The sequence below is a fragment of the Bacillus rossius genome, chromosome 6 (genome assembly GCF_032445375.1).
Source record: "Bacillus rossius redtenbacheri isolate Brsri chromosome 6, Brsri_v3, whole genome shotgun sequence".
Taxonomy (NCBI): Eukaryota; Metazoa; Arthropoda; class Insecta; order Phasmatodea; family Bacillidae; genus Bacillus; species Bacillus rossius.
The window spans coordinates 32,460,511-32,481,196 of NC_086334.1; the positions used below are offsets into that span (position 1 = coordinate 32,460,511).

Here is a 20,686-nt window from a genome sequence, read left to right on the forward strand (position 1 = left end):
CTCCGAAGCCTCGACCCCGCGCGTGGCGAGTGAGGCGGTTATAACGTCCTCCGGGGCTGCACAGTCTTCCCCGGCATTATTTTTAAACCGGTCCTGGCGGTTAACGAGTTCCTCTCCCCCCCTAACCCCACCTCCACCAGTCCAAGATCTTCTACTCCCGTCCACGGCTGAGCAGCGCCGACGCAGCCGTTTGGAAGAAGTTGCGGGTGAGATATCGGGTTTCCCCGTCCCCCATAACTCGTCCTTCCCCCTCCCTTTCGGTTTTGTTCCCACCTACTGCGTCAGAAAGGCGTGCGTGCGACTCGACAACCGACACGCAGCTGGTCTAAGGCCTGTTCAAAGACACGTAAACGTAATAATACCTAAACGGAGACGGATCTCCCGGACCATTTCACTATCGCGCCTGCTGTTTCCACGATGCACGGAAACGTATCAAATTGCAACCAATGAGATAGCATTTCTAGACAAATCTATATGAATTAATTTAAAAAAAAATTGCTTAGGACAGAATTTACATATATAATAAAAATAAACCACAAATAATAATAGATCACTAAATATCCTTGTTCTTGAAAAATTGTATACAAACATGGCTACCACCGCAGCCAAATTTCTTGAATCCTTATTTGGTACTGCGGGCGGATTCATGATTACTTTTTATGTAGAAGGCACAACGCGACGATAAACTGAGTTTATTCGATTTAAAAAAAACAAAAGCAATAAATGTAATGAGAGAGAAAGAGAGAGAGAGAGAGAGAGAGAGAGAGAGAGAGAGAGAGAGAAGTTGTTACCCGTATTCTACCGAGCCACTCAGGACACGTTTGTTTCCTAACTGAATTGGTGTGATGCGATTGGTGTGCTGAAATAAACACAATCACGAAACACGACGATACGACATTGTTTTGGTTTTCAACTAGTCTCGAAATCTATTCGCGAAAAATGCATGCCCCTAGTAATTCGGTAGTATTATGATTGTAAATGGTTGCGGGAGGTATTGTGAGATAGCGTGAGGGAGGATGGGGGGGGGGGGAGGGGGGTGGGGGGACAATGCCTCCTTTGATCCGCTACTGCACGTTACTCGCGTCAAAGCAAGTTCCAAACAAAGAGACGACTCAGGCTGTCACCCAAAAGACCGCTTCCTACGAATTAAGGCCCGGCTTCATTCGCCACAGGGTTCTCGGTGGCCCTCTATCGCCAGCAAGTGTCTCTCCTGATCGAGGGTTGAGCCCAGCACACGACCATCACTCACATTTATGAACAGAAACTGAAAACAATTCGCGGATTCATTTCAAAATACGCTAGAATAGAAAAAAAAAAGTTACCTTCGCGCGCCGCGTCTGCATTTGCACAACAGTTCCTCTGAGCCTACCAAGCCTCTTCAAATAAAGTGTCCCGAATCACCAAGCCACCCAATTGACAGCAGGTCTCACGAGAGTCGTTAGACAATGAGCATGTCGCTATTTGTCGTCCGAGTGCGTAGAGGATTGTGACCTCTGACCCCGCCGAAAACTTCCCTGAAGGAGGGGGGGGGGGGGGTTTGTCTAACCGACACGTCATCTCCTGATACGGTTCTTGTATGTTGTATACTGCCCATAATTTGGCCTGCATGCATGGAATGAGCATACAACTTTAAAATACCTATACAGAAAGTTTTTGACATCAAACACGTTTCGCAGTCACGCTTTTTGCAAGCGATAACAGGCCTTGTCGGATAGGGGATTCTTAGGGGCAGGCATTTTTCGCGAATAAATCTGAATGACTACTAGACTGATGTGGGTGATGTACCCACACCAGAGGTTTCTTCCTTGTGATTGGCGTCCATTTGCGAGAGGAGTCGTTGCCTCTTTTGACCGGGCCACTCAGGACGCGTTCGCTTTCGCACTGAATTTCTGTGATTGGTGCTGTAACATTGGACATGCGCCTGGAATAAACTCACCCAATCACGAAACACAGACGATGCTAAAGTGTTTTAACTTATAACTAGTCTCGGAATCTTTTCGCGAAATATGCATGGCCCTAGCGGATTCTTAATTCCAGCGGGGGAGCCCGAGCCATGGGGGGAGGGGTACATACGCACGCACGGGATACGGGCCCTTGTTGACTCTCGGCGGCAGCGAAGAGCCCCAAGGCTGCGCCGGTGCTGCGAGCCGGGCGGAGTTGTGCGTGCTCGGCTCCCGCGGAGTGGAGGCGGCGGAATTATCAGCCGACGACTGCGACGCCACCGCCTCGGCCGATAAAAAAAAAAGAAGAGGTTGTTCAGTGCGCGTGTGGACTCCGGCGCAGACGCTGCGTTAGTTGGGTGCTTCCGTCATGGCGGCCAGGTAAAAGTGTGACGACCCGTGTTTTAGCCGTGGCCGAGGGTTGATGATGGTTCGGGCATGCACAGGAGCTTGCGTGCACCTTGAGCAGAGACGGGAAAAAAACTCGCCGGATTCATTTCATGATAGGCTGAAATTGTAATTCTTACGCAATTGTGCTGGGTCTGCACGTCTCATCGTTAGTTTGCAATGGGAATTAAAATGAGATTCACTTTTTATTTCCAATGCACTATTTCTGCTATCATCGCTATCCTTGTTTCGGTATGCTCTGTTGCCAGACGTAGCCTACATAATATATCACAAAGGTTTAGACACAACTTTGTAATTTAATGAACTTTATTTTTAAAAAGGAATCTTAAGCATTGTATTTTGTAAAGTAAATTTTCCAATGAGAAACTTGAAAATACTAATTCATCAAGAAAATATTTTGATAATATACAATTTTTATTTCTAAGGAATGGCAATTAAAAGAAGCCATCTTGGTTTCAACATTTTCCGTCAACAATTATTCTATGTCATCACATACTTTAATGGAATTCCTTGTTATTAATTATTATTACTTATACAATTTTATTTGTTTATTTTATTTTTGTAATTATTATTAATTGTTATTAATAGCGATCGACTGCTACAAATAGTTTCTAGCGTGAAATAATAATTTGTTGTTAGCATTGAATTTATTATGTCTACAAATGTAATAATACGGTCAATGGTATTAGAATAGTGAAAAATGCAAAATTGAAAAATTAAACTTATTATAATTAAAGATGATAATCAAAATAGGATTTTTAACTATAACACACAGGAAAATATATTTGTATTATTACAAAACATTCCTTTGGGAACCAGTTGCCAAGAAATAGTTTGTAATACTACAAGAAAGATATTGTAACTTTTTACAACATTTGGCAATGGTTATTTTTGCATTCATGAAATACGTTTTTCGAAATAATACTGAGTATTTCTTACGAAAATTTGTGCATCATTTAATATTTTAATTTATGTTTCATTCAAGCTTAAATTTTTAAACAATGAAAAATATTATCGAATATTAAAAAATTTGACTTAATTTTTTTACCGTGTTTATTAATATGCTAGAAGCTATTCAGAGTACCTACAGTTTGCAAATAACTATTGGAGGCACTGGGGCAACACAAACACAAAGCACATAAATTTCCGGGTAAGAATCCAAACCCAGTATTACCGCGAACACTATTTTGTAGTGATACAGCTGTTTTCATGTAATTGTACAAATTCACAAATATCTGTAATTTTACATGAATTTTTCTGTTCCATTTACAAAAAAACAAACAAACATAAATTACATACTAAGCCGGGTAGTATCAGTTTGACAGTGTAAGCGTGAGACAAACTACATCAAGTGACACAGACGTTGACTTATCAGTATCAAGGATTCGTGCCGCATCAAGAGGTTGGCTCAGGGTCCTGGGAACAGCATCATCCATTTCCATAACTCCAGCCACTCCTATATACGTCTCGTGTTTCGTATCGTTTCCTTCTCCGGCACACTCTACGTGCTTTAGTTGAACGAGTACCTACGATAGTGCGCACGCTCTGAGGAACAACAAAACAACAGTCCTGCCACTGGTTTACGAGTTAACAGTTACCGAACTACAACGCCAGCGGCAGAATGATCCCGAACACAGATGATCACACACATGTAGTTAGGAAGTGTCACGAGATGGCGTGCCCGTGACCAGGGGCGTAGGAACCGGGGGGGGGGGACAGGGGGGACGTGTCCCCCTGAACTTTTTGGGTTGAGGGGACTGTCCCCCCCAACTTTCTAGACCGTGATATTTTTATTTTATAATATTATTCTGCCCAACTTATTTGTAATTTCTTCACTCATCAAATTTTATCTTAAGGAAACAATAATAATTTTATCATCGATGTATCCAATGGTTAGATACAAAAACTGCTTAAAAAGCGCTATTTTGCTCTTTTAAAATCAAAATTTTCCGGTGGAGGACCCCCGACCCCCCGTCTTAGTAAGAGGGGAATGGGTTTACATGACATCAAAATCATTATTTGTCCCCCCCAACTTTATGAACACAGCTACGCCAATGCCCGTGACCATGCATAGTTGGAGTCACTTTCTACCTCACCATCACATCGGCACGTTAGCTTCCATTAAATACAGTTCTTTACGCTCCAGGGGGCAAGCTGGGCTACCGCCCAGGGCACAACGGTCTTTTCATTTTTATTTTCCCATTTTGTATATTTTTATGTAAAAACAAGTTATGGAAATTCTTGATAAAGGGAATAATCAAATTATTATTAGCAAATTATTCAAAGTGCTGGTGCTATTTTCAAAGTGCAAACCTTTCGATTTCAATTGTTTTTTTTTAAATAAATTCACATTAGAAAAACTTTCAAAGTTTATATTTTTTTGAATAATAATGTAATTTCACCGGAAAAAGATAAATTAGACCATTATCGTCGAAATTTAAGTTTCGGGTTGGCTTAAATGAATTTAAGGTTGGCTGCCTTAAAAAGGTTTTAAAGATCTTATTTTACAGAGTTTCTGAGGGAGGGTTCCCGAACCCACACCCCCTTATCACTGGGGGTTATTCCAAATTTTCCCTTCCCTCCCTCTCCCCTCCGAAAAGTCTAGGGTCATCACAGCTTGCCCAATGTCTTGGGTTTTCTGCAGACACGGCGCAGACTATTTGTTGGAAGAAGAGCGGTTTAAAAGCCTGATGAACTTGTGTTTACAAACCACACCTAAACATTACGATTAAGATCAAAATAATAATTTTGTTCATTTTGCAGTCTTTATTTAGGATAATAATCATAATTTATATTGTAATTTTATATACTGATATATTATTTACATTATTATAATGTCTTATTATATTTTATTACCTAATTTACATTATTCAATAGTGATTTTAAAAAATTTCTCGGGCAATGATGTGCAGTAAATTGTTTTCTTTTAGTACTTCACGATAAACCTATGATCTAACATAGACGGTCATTATTATTTTACGACGGGTATTGCACGAGCTGTTTTTTTTTTATTGTGAGCGTGTTGTTAAAGGTAAGCTTTTACGACTCACTTGTCACGTAGTTATACGCCTACGTTAATCTACGTTATCTGACAGCCGAATACCGAGTTAAAGTCGTCAAATACCTACGTGTCCATCTATGTGTTGTTATCTTGAGGCTCAGAACTCATGCATTATTCACTTTAAACACTCAAGTGAGCTTCGAGACCATAATTCCAACCTCATACAAGATGCTACGAGGTTACATTTTTGTTCGTTGCTTTGAGATTTTGGGTTAGTATCAAATCCGGGAAAAGCCGAGTACACGAAAAAAGTTTTTTTTTTTTTAAGAGTAAGTTAATGTTAGTTCAAAGCAGTAGCCGTTTACCCTAATCCGGCTCCCGAGTATTAAATGTGAGTTAATAATCTCATTAAAAAAAACAAATTTTATCACCACTGTTATAAAAATCGACTATTTAAAACAAGGCAGTGTTTTGTTCGTTTAGACATATTTATAGTGCCTTCCAGCTGATGGGAACGTTATGGAATTGACTTCCGACAGCCATTCCTGTCAACAACTGTATAAACAAAATCGACTTAAACGTAGTCTTATAGTAGGTTTCAGGCTTTCGCGGCCATTGTCTGATAAACTATCTGGGCCCTTGTGGTTGAGTCTAGTGCAGTGGTACTTTGTACCAACGTTTCGCTCTGCGTTGCAGCAGGCATCTTCAGAGTTGAGAAATAAACTGAGAGCTGAGAGGTGGCATGACTCTGTACATACTTGCTAGGGGACTTCCCCAGGTGGCCAAGCACTGGAAGCCCCCTACTATTGGCTGTAGTGACAGCCAATAAGAGGAGGGTTGTCCTGTCATTGGTTTCTGTGTTAGCCAAACATATGTGGTCTCGTCGCATTGTCTGTCTTTGGCCAATCGGAGTTACACCCATTGTGGTTCCTCTCCTTTTGCTTTCTGCTAGTGTTGGTTTTTGCTTTTCCACAAGAGATACCCAAGTTTTGTTCAGCTTATAGCCATATTCTCTATTACCAAACTGCACACATTTAAATTGTATCATAACTTGTCTCACACCTGCACACTAGACCACATATTATATACTAACGCTTTACTGACTAAAATAATACATTTAGCAAATATTTTAGAACATATATGAGCGAGTCATTCAGTACTCGCCAGTGATGTGTAAACAAACTAACACGGTAACGAGCAAATTCATGTCTTCTCATGTTGCTCATGTTGCAGATAAACTTATAATACAAAAAATTGGGCAAAAAAAATTAAAGTAGATTGCTCTAAAAAATGCCGGGCGTGATAAATATACTGATCAATAAAATATTCGCTTTTCAAGTAGGCCTACGTATACCAAAATTTCTAGACGTGAAACATGCGCACTTACTTTCTGCGCCCGCAGCTATAATTAGCTACCTGTGTCGTAAACGTTACTTGCTACCATCAACCGCCGATGACAGCACGAAACAAACGGAAATTTTAGACTATTATAAACGGCTCGATAAAAGCGAAAAAATACTTGAAAAAAATCCTAAACCCTGGCTTTGAACGTGAATTTCGACAGCAAATTTTATTTATAAATGGAAGCAGTCTTCTCCGTGCGGATGCGGAAATGTAAATGTTCACGCGTAGGGAGGTCTGGCAACGCTGGGCAGCGGGCGCGTGGCATTTTCGCTCCGCCGCTTTCACCGGCCGTGAAGCGCCCCGCCGCGCGACGCCCTTGCGTCACGGCGCGCATGCGCGGGCGTGCGCATTACGCCCGCCATTCTCGGATCATCGCATTAAATTTTCTGAAAGAAATTTAAAAAAAATCACGCAGTAGCCACGAGAATTGCCTTTAAACTAAAACTTTTCAGTTTTTTTTATATTCCATTTGATTCTCCTTATCCAAACTGCACAAAAATTATAAAAATTCAACATTGCCAGCTAATTATTAAAAGAGAATAAGAGACTACATATTTTGTTTTGTTTAAATTCGGCCACTAAAAATATCTGCAAGTATGACCATGTTAAAACGTAAAAATGAAATAACGACATGGACGGAACATACCCTATTAAAAATAGGAATATTTCCAGTGCCTAGCTATTGCCGTTTTCAAGTTAGAGCAATGACAGTAAAAATGTCTTAATTCGTATGCTCTGTGTTGTCCCAGTACCTACATTACTTAAAGTTATGTGTAACAGTTCCCTGGATATTTTTCAGTATTAAATGTAAACATAAATAGGCATAATAAAAAGTTCAAAGTAAATGCGATCGCATTTACGTGACATCATTTCTTTTGAAGTTTAACGTCCGTACAGCCGGTGAGGTACGTCGAGGTGATGACTCATCAGAGCGTAACGAATATTGGCAACGCTCCGGAGCGGGGAGATCGATGGCGGAGATGGGGAGGGGATTTGGAAATAACCAACAAAGTATAGATATGCAGACAGCTGTAAGCGTCTTTGCAAGTTTCTCTTCACCATGTTGGCTACAATTATGAACCTCGAGTATGAACCACCATTGTGTGCTTCATTGTTTATTTTTATCTTTCATTTGAATTAGTCAATATTTTGTTTTATCGTCAAGTGGGTTATTAAAGAGTGAAGTTTAACTTCCAACGCGCGTGGGGGCCACTATATTAAACCAGGAAATTGCTATGGATTTATTTCCATACAAACACTCATTTCTGACATTCGATTCCCTCATTTACTACATGCACAACACTCAGTTCACTCATTTGAGACACTAGATTCGCTTTTTTGAGTGTGCTTTCTTTTTTTTGTCGAAGTACTCACTTCTTTGACTATGCTTCCTTTTTTTAGTGTGCTTTCTTTTTGCCGAATATGCTTTATTTTTTGACTGCGCTTCTTTTTTGAAGAATGAGTATTGACATGTCTGTACTCAGGACGCTATTAGCCTCGTGGTTCGGATACGCTTGGTCTGGACGCCTGATATTGAACATGTCCTGTTTATAAATGTTCGCCAAGTATCGACGAAACAATACCTCCTGGTTACTGACTGGATGTTTCTGACCATCTACCGGATGCGCCTGTCTACAACTGGAGGTGGTCTGGCCACTACTGGCTGTTTCATAGACGTGTCTGGCCACATACTAGGCTTGCCTTGTCTCCAACTGGGTCTGTTAGCCTGACCAACCGACTGACATGCACAGCTTACATCAAGACGTGGCTGGTCACCGATTACGTGCCTGATCACTGAATAGACGTGCATGGCCACCAACTGGACGCGCCTTGTCACCTACTTGACGTGCCTAAACATCGAATGTGTGCCTAGGTACCAACTGGATGCGTCCTGCCACCTGCTGCAGGTGCGTTTCTGGCCACTGAATAGACGTGCCTTGGCCAACAACTGGGCGTACCTTGCCTGCCCGATAGATGTGTCTGTACAACCTACCAGACGTGCCTGGTTAACTCACTGGCATGTAGAACTGCCCTGAAAACACGTGTCAAGCCATGCAAAGGGCTTGCTTCTAAGAAGACTGTAGAAGTCGTGAAACGCTAGTAATTTCCTTGTTAGTACTTGTAGAATTTATGTAATATATATTTATTTCTTTTTTATTTCTTGAACCTGTCACTTGAATGTTAAATTAAATTAAATAAATTTATTTTGACCTGAATCTATATTATTTTCATTGAGGAAGGATCAAACTGAGGACATGAATCGATCGAAACAATTATTATTTTGATCAGAGATTTTTTATGTTTTTTGGAATTTTTTTCATATTTCTAGGTTAATAATTACGAATTTCCAAGATGGTGGTCAAGATGGCATCGGTAGCTTACTCTAGGCTGGTGGATGAGGAATTTAAGCATTTTTTTAGGCATTTTCCGCCGTATTTTATTAAAGAATTTTTTTTTACCCGAAATTAACTTTTTCCACCGAACAAGGATCGAACCAAAGGCAGAAATCAATAGAATCAATATTTATTTTATAAACGTTTTTGGATTTTTTTCTCCCGAATTTATAGCTAAATAATTACAGATATTCAAAATTTGAGGATTCCAAGATAGCGGATATGGAGTTATCTAAAATGGCCTCCGAGATCCTGATCATAAGCAACGAGCGGCGGACACGCCCGAACATGGCCGATTCCTCACGATTGGCAAGCCAACAAGCCATCAAGCCGTAGTCCCATAAGAAATACATAGTCCCAGACTACTCTATTTCATATACTGACGTGTTTGCGAAAATTGGTGCATAATATTAAATTTAAGTTGATGTTTTATACAAAAATAAATGTTTAAATCACGTAAAAATATTCGAGTAATATTCCACAATTTGAACTTTTTTTTACTATGCCTATTTATGTGTACATTTAATATTGAAAAATATCCAGGGAACTGTTACACATAACTTTAAGTAATGTAGGTACTGGAACAACACGGAGCATACGAATTAAAACATTTTTACTGTCATTGCTCTAACTTTAAAACGGCAATAGCTAGGCACTGGAAATATTCCTATTTTTAATAGGGTATGTTCCGTTCCAGGTCGTTATTTAATTTTTACGATTAACATGGTCACACTTGTAGATATTTTTAGTGGCCGAATTTAAACAAAACAAAATATGTAGTCTATTCTCTTTTAATAATTAGCTGGCAATGTTGAATTTTTATAATTTTTGTGCAGTTTGGATAAGGAGAATCAAATGGAATAAAAAAAAACTGAAAAGGTTTTAGTTTAAAGGCAATTCTCGTGGCTACTGCGAAATTTTTTTCAATTTTCTTTCATAAAATGTTATTTAAATTTATTTAACCCTTGTTATAATTATTAAGATACTGAGGATTTTGAAAGGAAAGCTAATTTTTTTTTTTTGTTAAATGAATTAAATCACATCAAATAGTAGCCAGTAAAATTTACTTTAAACCTGAAAAGATCCAGTTTTATATTCCATTTCGTTATCCACACTGCACAAAAATGTAAAAAAAAAAAAAAAAAAAAAAACAAAAAGTAACTTTGCCATCTAATTATGCAAAACATTATGCGATACATATATATATTTTTTCATTTTGTGAAAGTTCAGTACTCAAAAAGGCGGCAAGTATAACCGAATACTAAAAAAGAGCTTTCATAGTTATTAAATAGTTTGCAAATCAAGCGAAAGTTACATGTTAGGTGCGGAAATGATTCCGACTTGCACTCGATCGGTTTGAATTTTCATTTGTTCGGGAAATTATTTCACTTCTATAACCTCATTGCCATTGGTTCAAGAGTTTCCTTCTAAAAGCGATAACTTTTGAATACGGTTTCTGTGACAACTTTCCAGAGAGTTTATACAGTGCCACTATACTGGTAATGGTACTTTTCATCCAGGCCGGCAACCTATCCTTTCTCGGATATCTGATAACTGATAAGAGATCTTGAAAAACCGAGAGATAAGCACATTATCTTATCGCGGCGTACCTGAACAGATCCCCGCCATTATGCTGTCTGAACGAGCTGTCACAGCCGTGGCGAAGGTTACGAATAACCGCGAAGCGAATGCTACGAATAACCGCGAAGCGAATGCGACATGGACGATTACAAGCGGAACGTTTAAGAGAGACCATAGCGTGGTATTGAAGATGGTTGCTGTGTGTGTGTGGGGGGGGGGGGGATGAGTTCTACGCTAAAATTGAATGTGTGTGTGGGCGGGGGGATGGGGACAGAATCCCTCAGAGCGAGCTAGTAAATTAAAAAAAAATTAATTTAATTTAATTTGATTGTGGTAAAATAAGTGTTCGTAAAGAACGTCAAATCTAGCAAGCGGTAGGCAGTCATATGCACGTAAAATGTTGGGAAATAAGCAGCAGATGTACTACAAAAGACATCAAATTTACAACGATGTCTTACCGTTGTACGGCCGGGACGCCTGTAAATAGGCCACACACCGTGCAAGCTGCACGCAACTCTCTATTTACCCAGGGCGTGGCCACGACGTCTGCGTGCTAATTGTTGCGCCATGTTGGTTACACCCCCCAAAACATTGTCCTGAAGTGTAGTGTTTGTATTGTGGAAACAACTGAATCTTCGTTGAAACTACGCTGTATTTCGACTTCGGAGTTGTATGTTTATTCTAAACAAAGGCGAACACACGCATGGATAAAAGAACAGTGTTCTTGCTGTAGTTTTTGAATGTTTTGTTAATATGCCAACAATATCCTGTATTATTTTGGTTTCATGTTAAAAGCACGTGAACTCGGTGTCCGTACATTGACGAAGATCCCTGGATAATTTGTAACCAGCATGCTTCGTCAATTTAAGATGAAAATTTTTAACAGTGTAAATTTTAATACCGATTTGTGTGGATATATGTTGAGGGGGATTAGTCCTCGCCATCTTCCATTCCAAATATTTTGGCACCACTTGCAATAAAACGTTTATGCTAAAAAAATTTTTTTATTTGAGATGGCAAAGAACTTAGCTTTGGCTACTCTTTGAAGTCAACACTTGTGAGCTGGTGTGATTATCATGACAGTTGTAGTCGTTTACGTGAAATGAAAAGTTATTTCCTCGTGGTGCTTGCAAATTAGAGGCCTTTGGTAAATATGTGGTTGCAACAAGGTATATAAGGCCTGTGGGGGTTATGATTTATGCCTTTATATGCCAAAAATTGGGATGAAAGTTAAAACTGTAATTACAGCAGAAAAAGATGGAAAATCAAGATGGCAGGGCCTTTTAACGGAATTTTTTTTTACAGCGTAGTTGTCGCTGTGATCGCAGACCACTTAGTTTCCTGCAAAAGTAATGCGTTGCAAAGCGAAAGCGGTTTCATTACGAGACACAGCCGTTTTAACTGGGCGGTAATTGCACCCGGCCGTTAACGGTGGGGCAACCAGGAGCGACGATTACGCTAGGGCCGCGGCGGCGCGGAGACGAACGCGTCAGAGGAAATCTCGCGGCGACGGAAGATTATACGAGGGGCGGAAGGGGGGAAAAGTAATTACGTCCGTCGTGTCCGTAAATATAAAAGGCGGCTGCGGAGACTTTGGGCGGGCTTCCAAGGAGGAGAGCTGTTTGCCGTCGGTCGTTACCCGCGTTCACCCCCCCCCCCCCCACCCTCTCACCAAACCCACCGCTTGCGTGGGCCGAGACACTTGTCGCGCCGGACACCTTCGTAACATCCCTATTACAACGTCCGACCTTTTCGCGAAATAAACACATCGTCTCTTAGTTCAGGTACTTCAGTCCGTCTCACACGCGTAGACTGCAGTGCAGAGTGCATGGCGAACAGTGTTGCCAGATCGATGCTACCCGCCATGTTAACTTTAAACATTTTATTCCGTATACCATCTTTAACTATATTAAATTTTAATATATATTTTTATTTCATGGTTTGTTGATTTGTAAGACTATAGATGATTGTCTATTGACAATATTACCACAGTTGTAGACATCTTGACCAAAAAAAACAAACGAATTCAGTGCTAAACGCAAATCATTATTTCACAGGAAAAACTAATTGTAGCAGTCAAGTCACTATTAACAATAAGGCATTACGTTAAATTATGTGCTATGCTCAAACAAAACCAAGAAATTTAATATTAATTGTTATGAAAAACATTTGTAGATAAAAAAAAATTAAGAATGGAAAATTGTCATTACAAATTTTCCTTAAAAAAAATATTATGTTCCAACTACATCAAAGTAAATTAATTGCATTACAAAGGCGTGTCTAAAACTCTCATGGGATACGTGTATCTTGCAACAAGGACAGCGCTAATGACAGATCGGGAATTGGAAAAAGAGAGCAAATGCCCATTAAAATGCTCATTGCAGACTAGGAGACTAAGGACGAGATATTGCTGTGGCACCCGGCTTCGCACGGGCAAAGTTTTTTTAAGCATCGCTATGAAAAAATTGATATCTTAGTTTATGTCAAGTGTTCGACCCATTGATACTCCATTGACTCGCATATCCAAAGTACGATATATATCGCTGATCCTAGCTATGTCCTCTTGACCTGATGTCATTGAACAGTCTGGATACAGAACGGTATGTCACACACGGGGAGGGTGCAAACACAGAGGACGTTGCTGTGGTGATTTATTACAGTGTCGTTGGTTTGGTGGTTTTCCTCCGGTTTAAGTTGAAAGTATTGCTGTATCTTACGGGAACGTGTAATACACACACACATAGCCCATGACTATCTGAAGTAAAGTAGCTTTAAAAAAATGAAAGAATTTTTTTAATCGTTCCAGTAATTTTCGAGTTTACTTCTTACATACAGACAAACAAATACACTCTCTCTTTATATTATGATCATATATATATATCCTAACTTTAATGTACTCGGCCGTTTGTACCACAGGAACACACACACACACACACACACATGCGTGGGGTTATTCAAAAAATAGTAAATGTCCCTAATTTTTTTTTAGAGAGATAAAACAAAACTGCGTATTTTTAAATATTTTGAGTGGATTAGAAATCTGATATTCTGGGCACATATCCCCAGGCGCTTGCTCTAAACAGGTTATGCCTATGTGAAAAGTACATGTTTGTTTCGGTTATGAAATAGTATGTGCAATTACTGAAACGAATTGCGTGTAGCTTTGAATTTACACAGATATATGAATTTGATATTGAACAACAAATTAATATAGTTAATGTTTAAAATACTAATTTACTATTGTTTATCGGTGTCCCCTTTTGACTAAGTAGATCATACTAAAAGTTCTCCATGGAATATTTTTTTCTTGCCATGAGGTTTATATTGTATTAGGTATCATCCTTTAAATAATACAATTTTGAGCTGACATCATCAAGTAACGCGAGGCTACGTAATTTTAGTTCATGTGAAAATTTTTCCCTCAAAGACATTAACTCAGATCTAAGAGATTTGGAAATTCAGTTCTTCATCTCAAATTTCCCGAACAGAATATTCTTTTAAAATTATGTATATTTTGACAAGATACTCAAAAATTTCATTGGAATGTTCAATTTTACAGTATACATATATCAAATGCCAGTAGCGGATCCAGAGGGGGGGGGGGGGCTAAGGGGCTCAAGCCCCCTCCCCCCCCCCCGCCAAAAGCATCTGGGTCCACTATTGTTTTAGTGTTTGCCTTGATAAAGCCTAGCCTCAGCTGGGTCAAGCCCCTCCCAAACCAAAATCCTGGATCCACCACTGTCAAATGCTTTCATGGTGTGGAAAGTGGTCAAATTTATGAGAAAAAATGTGTCATGTTACTCTCAGACTTTTATGATCATTACCAAATATAAGTTAAATGAATTTTTTTTAAAACATAATATGATAAGTTTTTGCATTAAATTGTCTGGTGGTCACTAAGCAATGTAAATATTATTTAATACCATTTTCGTTTTGCGTTAATTTTGAAATTTACATTAGGAGTGAAATCATCAATATTACTTTCATATTCAGTATCCAATACCCCTATCACCCGTAAATAAGTTTCACTTAAAAAAAAAAAAAAAATATATATATATATATATATATATATATATATATATATATAAACAACGCTGCGCGAACGCTTATTGGTAGGGCCATGCATATTTCGCGAAAAGATACCGAGGACAGCTGAAAGTTAAAACACTATAGCGTCGTATGTATTTCGTGATTGGGTGAGTTTCTTTCAGGTACAAGTCGATAGTCACCACACAAATCAGAGTAAATCAGTGCGGAAGCAAACGCGTCCCGAGTGGCTCAGTCAAATAAGTCAACGACTTGTATCGCAGATGGCCGCCAATCACAAGGAATGCAAACCGCTGTTAGCGGGTATACCTTGTTGCAATCTAATATGCGTTCAGGTTTTTTTTTCGCGAAATATGCCTGCCCTTACTTATCGGTAGAGACCTGTAAAATTCGCGATTTCAAATCCCTAAAGGATAGACTCCATGATCCTCTATGCACTCGTGCAAATTACATCTGCTGATTGGTTACCGACTCGTAACACCTGTTTACTGGAATGATCGTGATTCGCTAATTCTTCTGTTAAAGATTTTTCATTGGCCCAGAGTCCTTCAGATAAACTGTGGCCCAATCACTAAAGCAAAATAATGTCAAAAGTATTTGGACTCTATCCTATCGCGAAATGAATCCGCGAATTTTACAGGTCTCTACTTATCGGTTATGGTAAGGCGGGCGTGTGACGAGGGGAGTGAATGCGTGGAAGGTATCCCCTGTGACGGAACGGGGCGAACGACCCGCGTGTGACCACGCGCTGTGACTGTGACCTTGTCTTGTCTTCCGGCAGCGCCCTCCCCCTGAGGGCGTTCCCTGCCGGCCCGCGCGTGGCTCAGGTGTCGCGCCGCACGCGGCGTGCGTGCGTGTGTGTGTGTGGTTCTCTGGAGCCGGTAGCCATCGCGATCATGAGAACATGCGCGCCGCAACCGACTTACAGAGTGCATGGCGAAAGTAAAACAGTTATTAAAATTACATAATATGCATACTTCCCCCTATCCTCTCACTCCTTTCCCGGATTATTTTTACCGGCCTAGAAAGAACGAGCGTTTTATTTGATTTTTATGTACCAGGAAATATAGAACTATAATTTTTTCTTTAAATTTGCATACAATTCAAAATTTACTTATAGGGATAATAACATGTACTCTAACTAAAAAAACTAATTCTATTATTATTACTATTGATATATTATTTTAACATGTAAGAAAGTTTAAATGCATACTGTTTTTTTTCATATTTTATTCTTTTTTTTCCCCTTATAATACCGAGTCAAAAATCGCGATAAAAAACCCAGTTATAGGAATTTATTTTTCTGTATTAAAACCGGACTTGTATTAGGGGGGGGGGGGGGTGGTTAGTCTGAAACCTCACCACAAATCACTAGGGGGGAGGGGGAGGTTAAAAATTTGCTAAAAAAATTATCACGTGATTAATGGACGACCCCTTACGTGTGTGTTTATGCCTAAAAAAAAAAATACTCTGAAAACACGCCTTGCAGCCATTTATAACTCTCCTAAAAATGGAGTTTTGCAACTTAATCCGGAAACAAAACTACTTATCGGATCTCAGCGAATTCTTACATGCTTCTCGTAAACAGACCCCGCTCGGATATCGCGTTGTTTTTTTTTTTTTTCTTCCTGAAGCTTCGGAGAGGGGTGTGTGCCCAGGTAGGCAGGGCATTGAGGCGCCGGGGCCGGTGCGACAGAGTTCCGTGTTGGCCTAGGACGCGGCGGACTATCGGGGGAATTATAAATACCCGCGAGCCGCCAGCGGGGGCTTGCTTGGCTTCCTTCAGAGCCACGCGGTCGAGACCCGGCGCGAGAACTCGGCGGCTACGACGGTCGGCGCTTCCCGGCAGGTAGGCCTACTCCAACCATCTGTTACCTCCAGGACGGACTCCACAGTCACCTGATCATCGGCTTCTTCTCCGAGAGATGTCTTAAAAAAAAAAAAAAAAAAACGGTGATCGTTGATCGTTATTCGATACTTCTTTGGTTGAGAGTTTTGTATCGACTCTATAGAGTATATACTACACGTTTGCTGTGGTCCAGTCACGGAAACTTTCGAAAATTTCAGCCTGTCACGAAATGAAACCGTGAATTTTTCCGGTCTCTATGAATCACTAAAGCCACGATTATTTACTCTGAATTTGGGGGGAGGGGGGGATTGTTCTTGACTGAATTTTGCATTGCAGGTGATATTCCGAAAGTATCTTTTTGTAAATTGCAAAATTTCGTACTTCAGCAGTTTATTAATATCTTCAATAATCCTCGGGTCAATGCACCATTGCTTGAGACCGGAAGAATTCGTGGTTTCATTTTGTGATATACTAAAATTTAAACTATTATACCTTTCTATTATTTTCGTAACTGGCCCATGGTAAACGTGCATTATACTCAGCTGATCAGAAACACTTAACCAAAGAAGTATTGAATAACTAGAGACCTGCAAAATTCGCGGTTTCGATGGCCTTCAGGATAGACTGCACATACCCCTGTACACTCGGGCAAATAACGCAAGTTCATTGGCTGCCGACTTGTAAGTCGTCTCAGCTGGTTTGTCTGTGATTCGATCCTTCTTTGGTTGAGAGTTTATAACTGGTTGAGATTCGTCCAGATGAACAGTAAGCCAATAGCAAAATTATCCAAGAGGTATATGTGTTTGAATTCTAGCCTATCACTGAATGAATCCGCGAATTTTGCAGGTATCTACGAATAACGATCAACCCATTTAACACACCTCTCAAGTAAGAAGCCAATGGACATGTGACATTTACCTGAGCATGCCTGTGGAGTATTCCTAGAGGTCGCTGAATCCATGAATGTTTCCAGTCATTGTTCTCGCGTGCCTCTTATGTAGCTTTTGCACGCACCGCAACGTCGTCAGCGATGGCGGAATTATCAGCATACGGACACGGCGCACGTCTGAGTCTTTTTACTATTTAGCGCTAATAATAAATTTGTAACTTTACTGCTTTCCGTTCGTCGTAAGTCATTTTGTTTACGGTTAACCGACGACTTTTCCGAAGCGACTATTATGGGCAAAAGCGCAGCTGACACACATGTGGCGGCCCTGGACTTTTTTTTACTTTTATGGAGTTCCCTCCCCCCCCCCTGGAAGAATATAAAAATTAACTACTTGCAAACAAAATTTTAAGCCAACCTGGAAACTTAAATTAGGACGATGGTTTTGCTAATTAATTAAAAAAATGTTGATATTATTTCCTGATAAATTGCAAATGCCAACGATGAAATTCCGGAGGGATCGCGTTGTTTAGTTGTACGTGGCAATAAAATATTTTAAAGTTTTTCTAATACGGAATCATGTATTAAGATTTTTATTGCACTTTAATTTACATGTTAATAAAATTATAATTTTCCTTTTCCCATTAGTGTTCATATTTTAGAAAAAACTATACAAACAAATAAAATGAAAATGGAAAACATCGCGGGGCCCTGGGCAATTGCTTGGCTTGGAGCCGCCCCTATAGCGGAAGCAGCTTACAGATGAACATAATTTGTATTAGGTGAATCGTATGACTATACACCTGAAAAAAATACGCGGATTTATTTCGCAGTAGGCTAGCATTCAAGTACAAAACCGTTAAGCTGCTTTTGCAATGGGCTCATTGGACGACTCTGGGCCAATGAGAAACCCTCAACCATTGAAGTATTCGAATCACAGGCAAAACAATTGAGACCACTCACAAGCAACCAGCAACTGTCCGAGTATACATAGGACCGCGAGTCTACCTTGAAGGTCATCGAAACAGCAAATTTTTATCCAGTCTCTACCCATGGTCAGGGACTGGAAAAATTCGCTGTTTCGACGACCTTCAGGATAGTCTACACAGTACTCTGTATACTCGGGCAAATAACGCCAGTTCACTGGCTGCTGACTTGAGAGTGGTCTCAACTGGTTTACCTTTGTATGGTTTGATACTTCCTTGGTTAACGGTTTCTCATTGGCCCAGACGCGTCCAGTGGAACAGTGATTCAATACCAAAAGCTGCTTTAATGTATGTGTATTTGAATTTTAGCTTATCAGGAAATGAAACCGAGAATTATTCCGGTCTCTACCTATGACTAGAGACCCGGAAAATTCGCGGGTTGATTTCGTATAATGCTAAAATTCAAATAATTATATCTTAGTGGTGCTTCTGTCATTGGATCACTGTTAATCTGGACGACTGAGGGCCAATTAGAGACCCTCACTCATAGAAGTGTCGAATCACAGGCCACCCAGTCGAGACGACTCACAAGTCAACAGCCAATGAACAGTTGGCATTTGCCCGAATGTGTAGAGGATATTGGAGTCTATCCTGGAGGTCACTGAACCCGCGAATTTTCCGGGTCTCTGCCTATGACAAAATGGAACCGCGAATTTTTTTTTTTCGGTCCCTAATAATCGCCTAAGCAATTGCGGCTCAGCAAGCGCACAAGTTGTTACGTCACAAACCGCAACAGCAGCAGCAGGTGTCGAGAATGTGACGGAGCCGAAAGCGTGCCCGATTCTACCCCCTTGTCGCGACCACTTTCATGTGGCCCCGCGGTCGACGTGTCGCAAGCGGAGCGGAGCTGCAGCGTGACGCGAGTGAGGGAACGACAGCACTTTCCACTCACGGCCGCGACTTAGAGTCATCCGCTCCGGTCCTACCTATGTCACGAAGGAAAGGAAAAAAAAAAATCCGAACGCTCATTGAGCTGCAATGAGTAGAGTCCCGGATAGTTCGCGGATTCCTCTGGCCTCAGGATAGAATTCAAAGTTATAGGTGTGCTCGACCCATGTTTACTTTCCCATTGGTTGATTTCTTAGCGAGAACATTTTTATCCTTGTTATTTGGCACTACCTGATTCGCTTACTTCTCTCCTAGCTGGACATCGTTGGCTCACGGTCGTAGAGGGGCGTGTCTAGATAACTGCGGTCCAATCATGAACACAATGCGACAGTGTGGAGGTTTGCATTCTAGCTTGCGACTAAATGAATACGCGAAATTTCCGTGGCTCTAGCAATGAGGTATGCCCTTGCCAGCCGGTTGCTTCCTTGCGATCGTTGGCCGGGCCATTCAGAAAGCATTGCTAGAGTCAGGCACATTTCGCGAAAAAAAAAAAAAAAATCTGACCGCCTAATTAGACTGCAACAAGGCATACCCGCACCAGCAGTTTATTTCTTTTGATTGGTGGCAGCCAGAGAGAGTTCGACCGAGCCACTCCGGACGCTTTTGCTACCGCAGTGAATTACTGTGATTGGCGTGTGGTGACAATATCGACACGTACCTGAGAAAAAATTCACCCAATCACAAAACGCAGACGATGCTGCTACAGTGTATTAACTTTCAACTAGTCTCGGAATCTTTTACGCGAAATATGCATGCCCCTACGCATTGCTTTTCCAAATATTTGCTGTACTTGGAAGAAACCCGACCAGACGATGCTACAGTGCTTTAAAACACACCTAGTATCGAAATATTTCCCCGAAAAACTATATAAGGAAAAAAAACGCGGATTCATTTCGCGATAAGCTAGAATTCAAATACATATACCTTTAAGCTGCTGTTGCTATGGATGATTCGGTTATCTTATACTTGTTTTTTTTTAAATAATAATTAGAGACCTGCAAAATTCGCGGTTTTGATGGCCTTCAGGATGGACTGCACATTCTTATGTACACTGGGCAAATAACGCAAGTTCATTGGTTGTTGACTTGTAAGTCGTCTCAGCTGGTTTGTCTGTGATTCGATCCGTCTTTGCTTGAGGGGTTATAATTGGTTGAGATTCGCCAAGATGAACAGTAAGCCAATAGCAAAATTATCTAAGAGGTATATGTTTTTGAATTCTAGCCTATCACCGAATGAATCCGCGAATTTTGCAGATCTCTAATAATAATGCATGAATGAAACTTCCACTAAAATATACATTTAT

General features: G+C 40.4%; 1 protein-coding gene across 4 annotated transcripts in view; it reads left to right on the forward strand.

The window, feature by feature from the left end:
- Window positions 1–20,686, forward strand: part of LOC134532988 (unconventional myosin IC) — a 157,411-nt gene that overhangs the window by 60,201 nt on the left and 76,524 nt on the right. The window contains exon 1 of one of the 4 annotated variants that reach the window (XM_063370088.1): window positions 2,165–2,321. The exons of the other annotated variants lie outside the window; for them this stretch is intronic. Within the exon in view, the coding sequence (XP_063226158.1) occupies window positions 2,311–2,321 (11 nt within the window). The 5' untranslated portion in view covers window positions 2,165–2,310. Of the gene's footprint in view, window positions 1–2,164; window positions 2,322–20,686 lie in introns of those variants that run through there. 4 annotated transcript variants of the gene reach the window in all.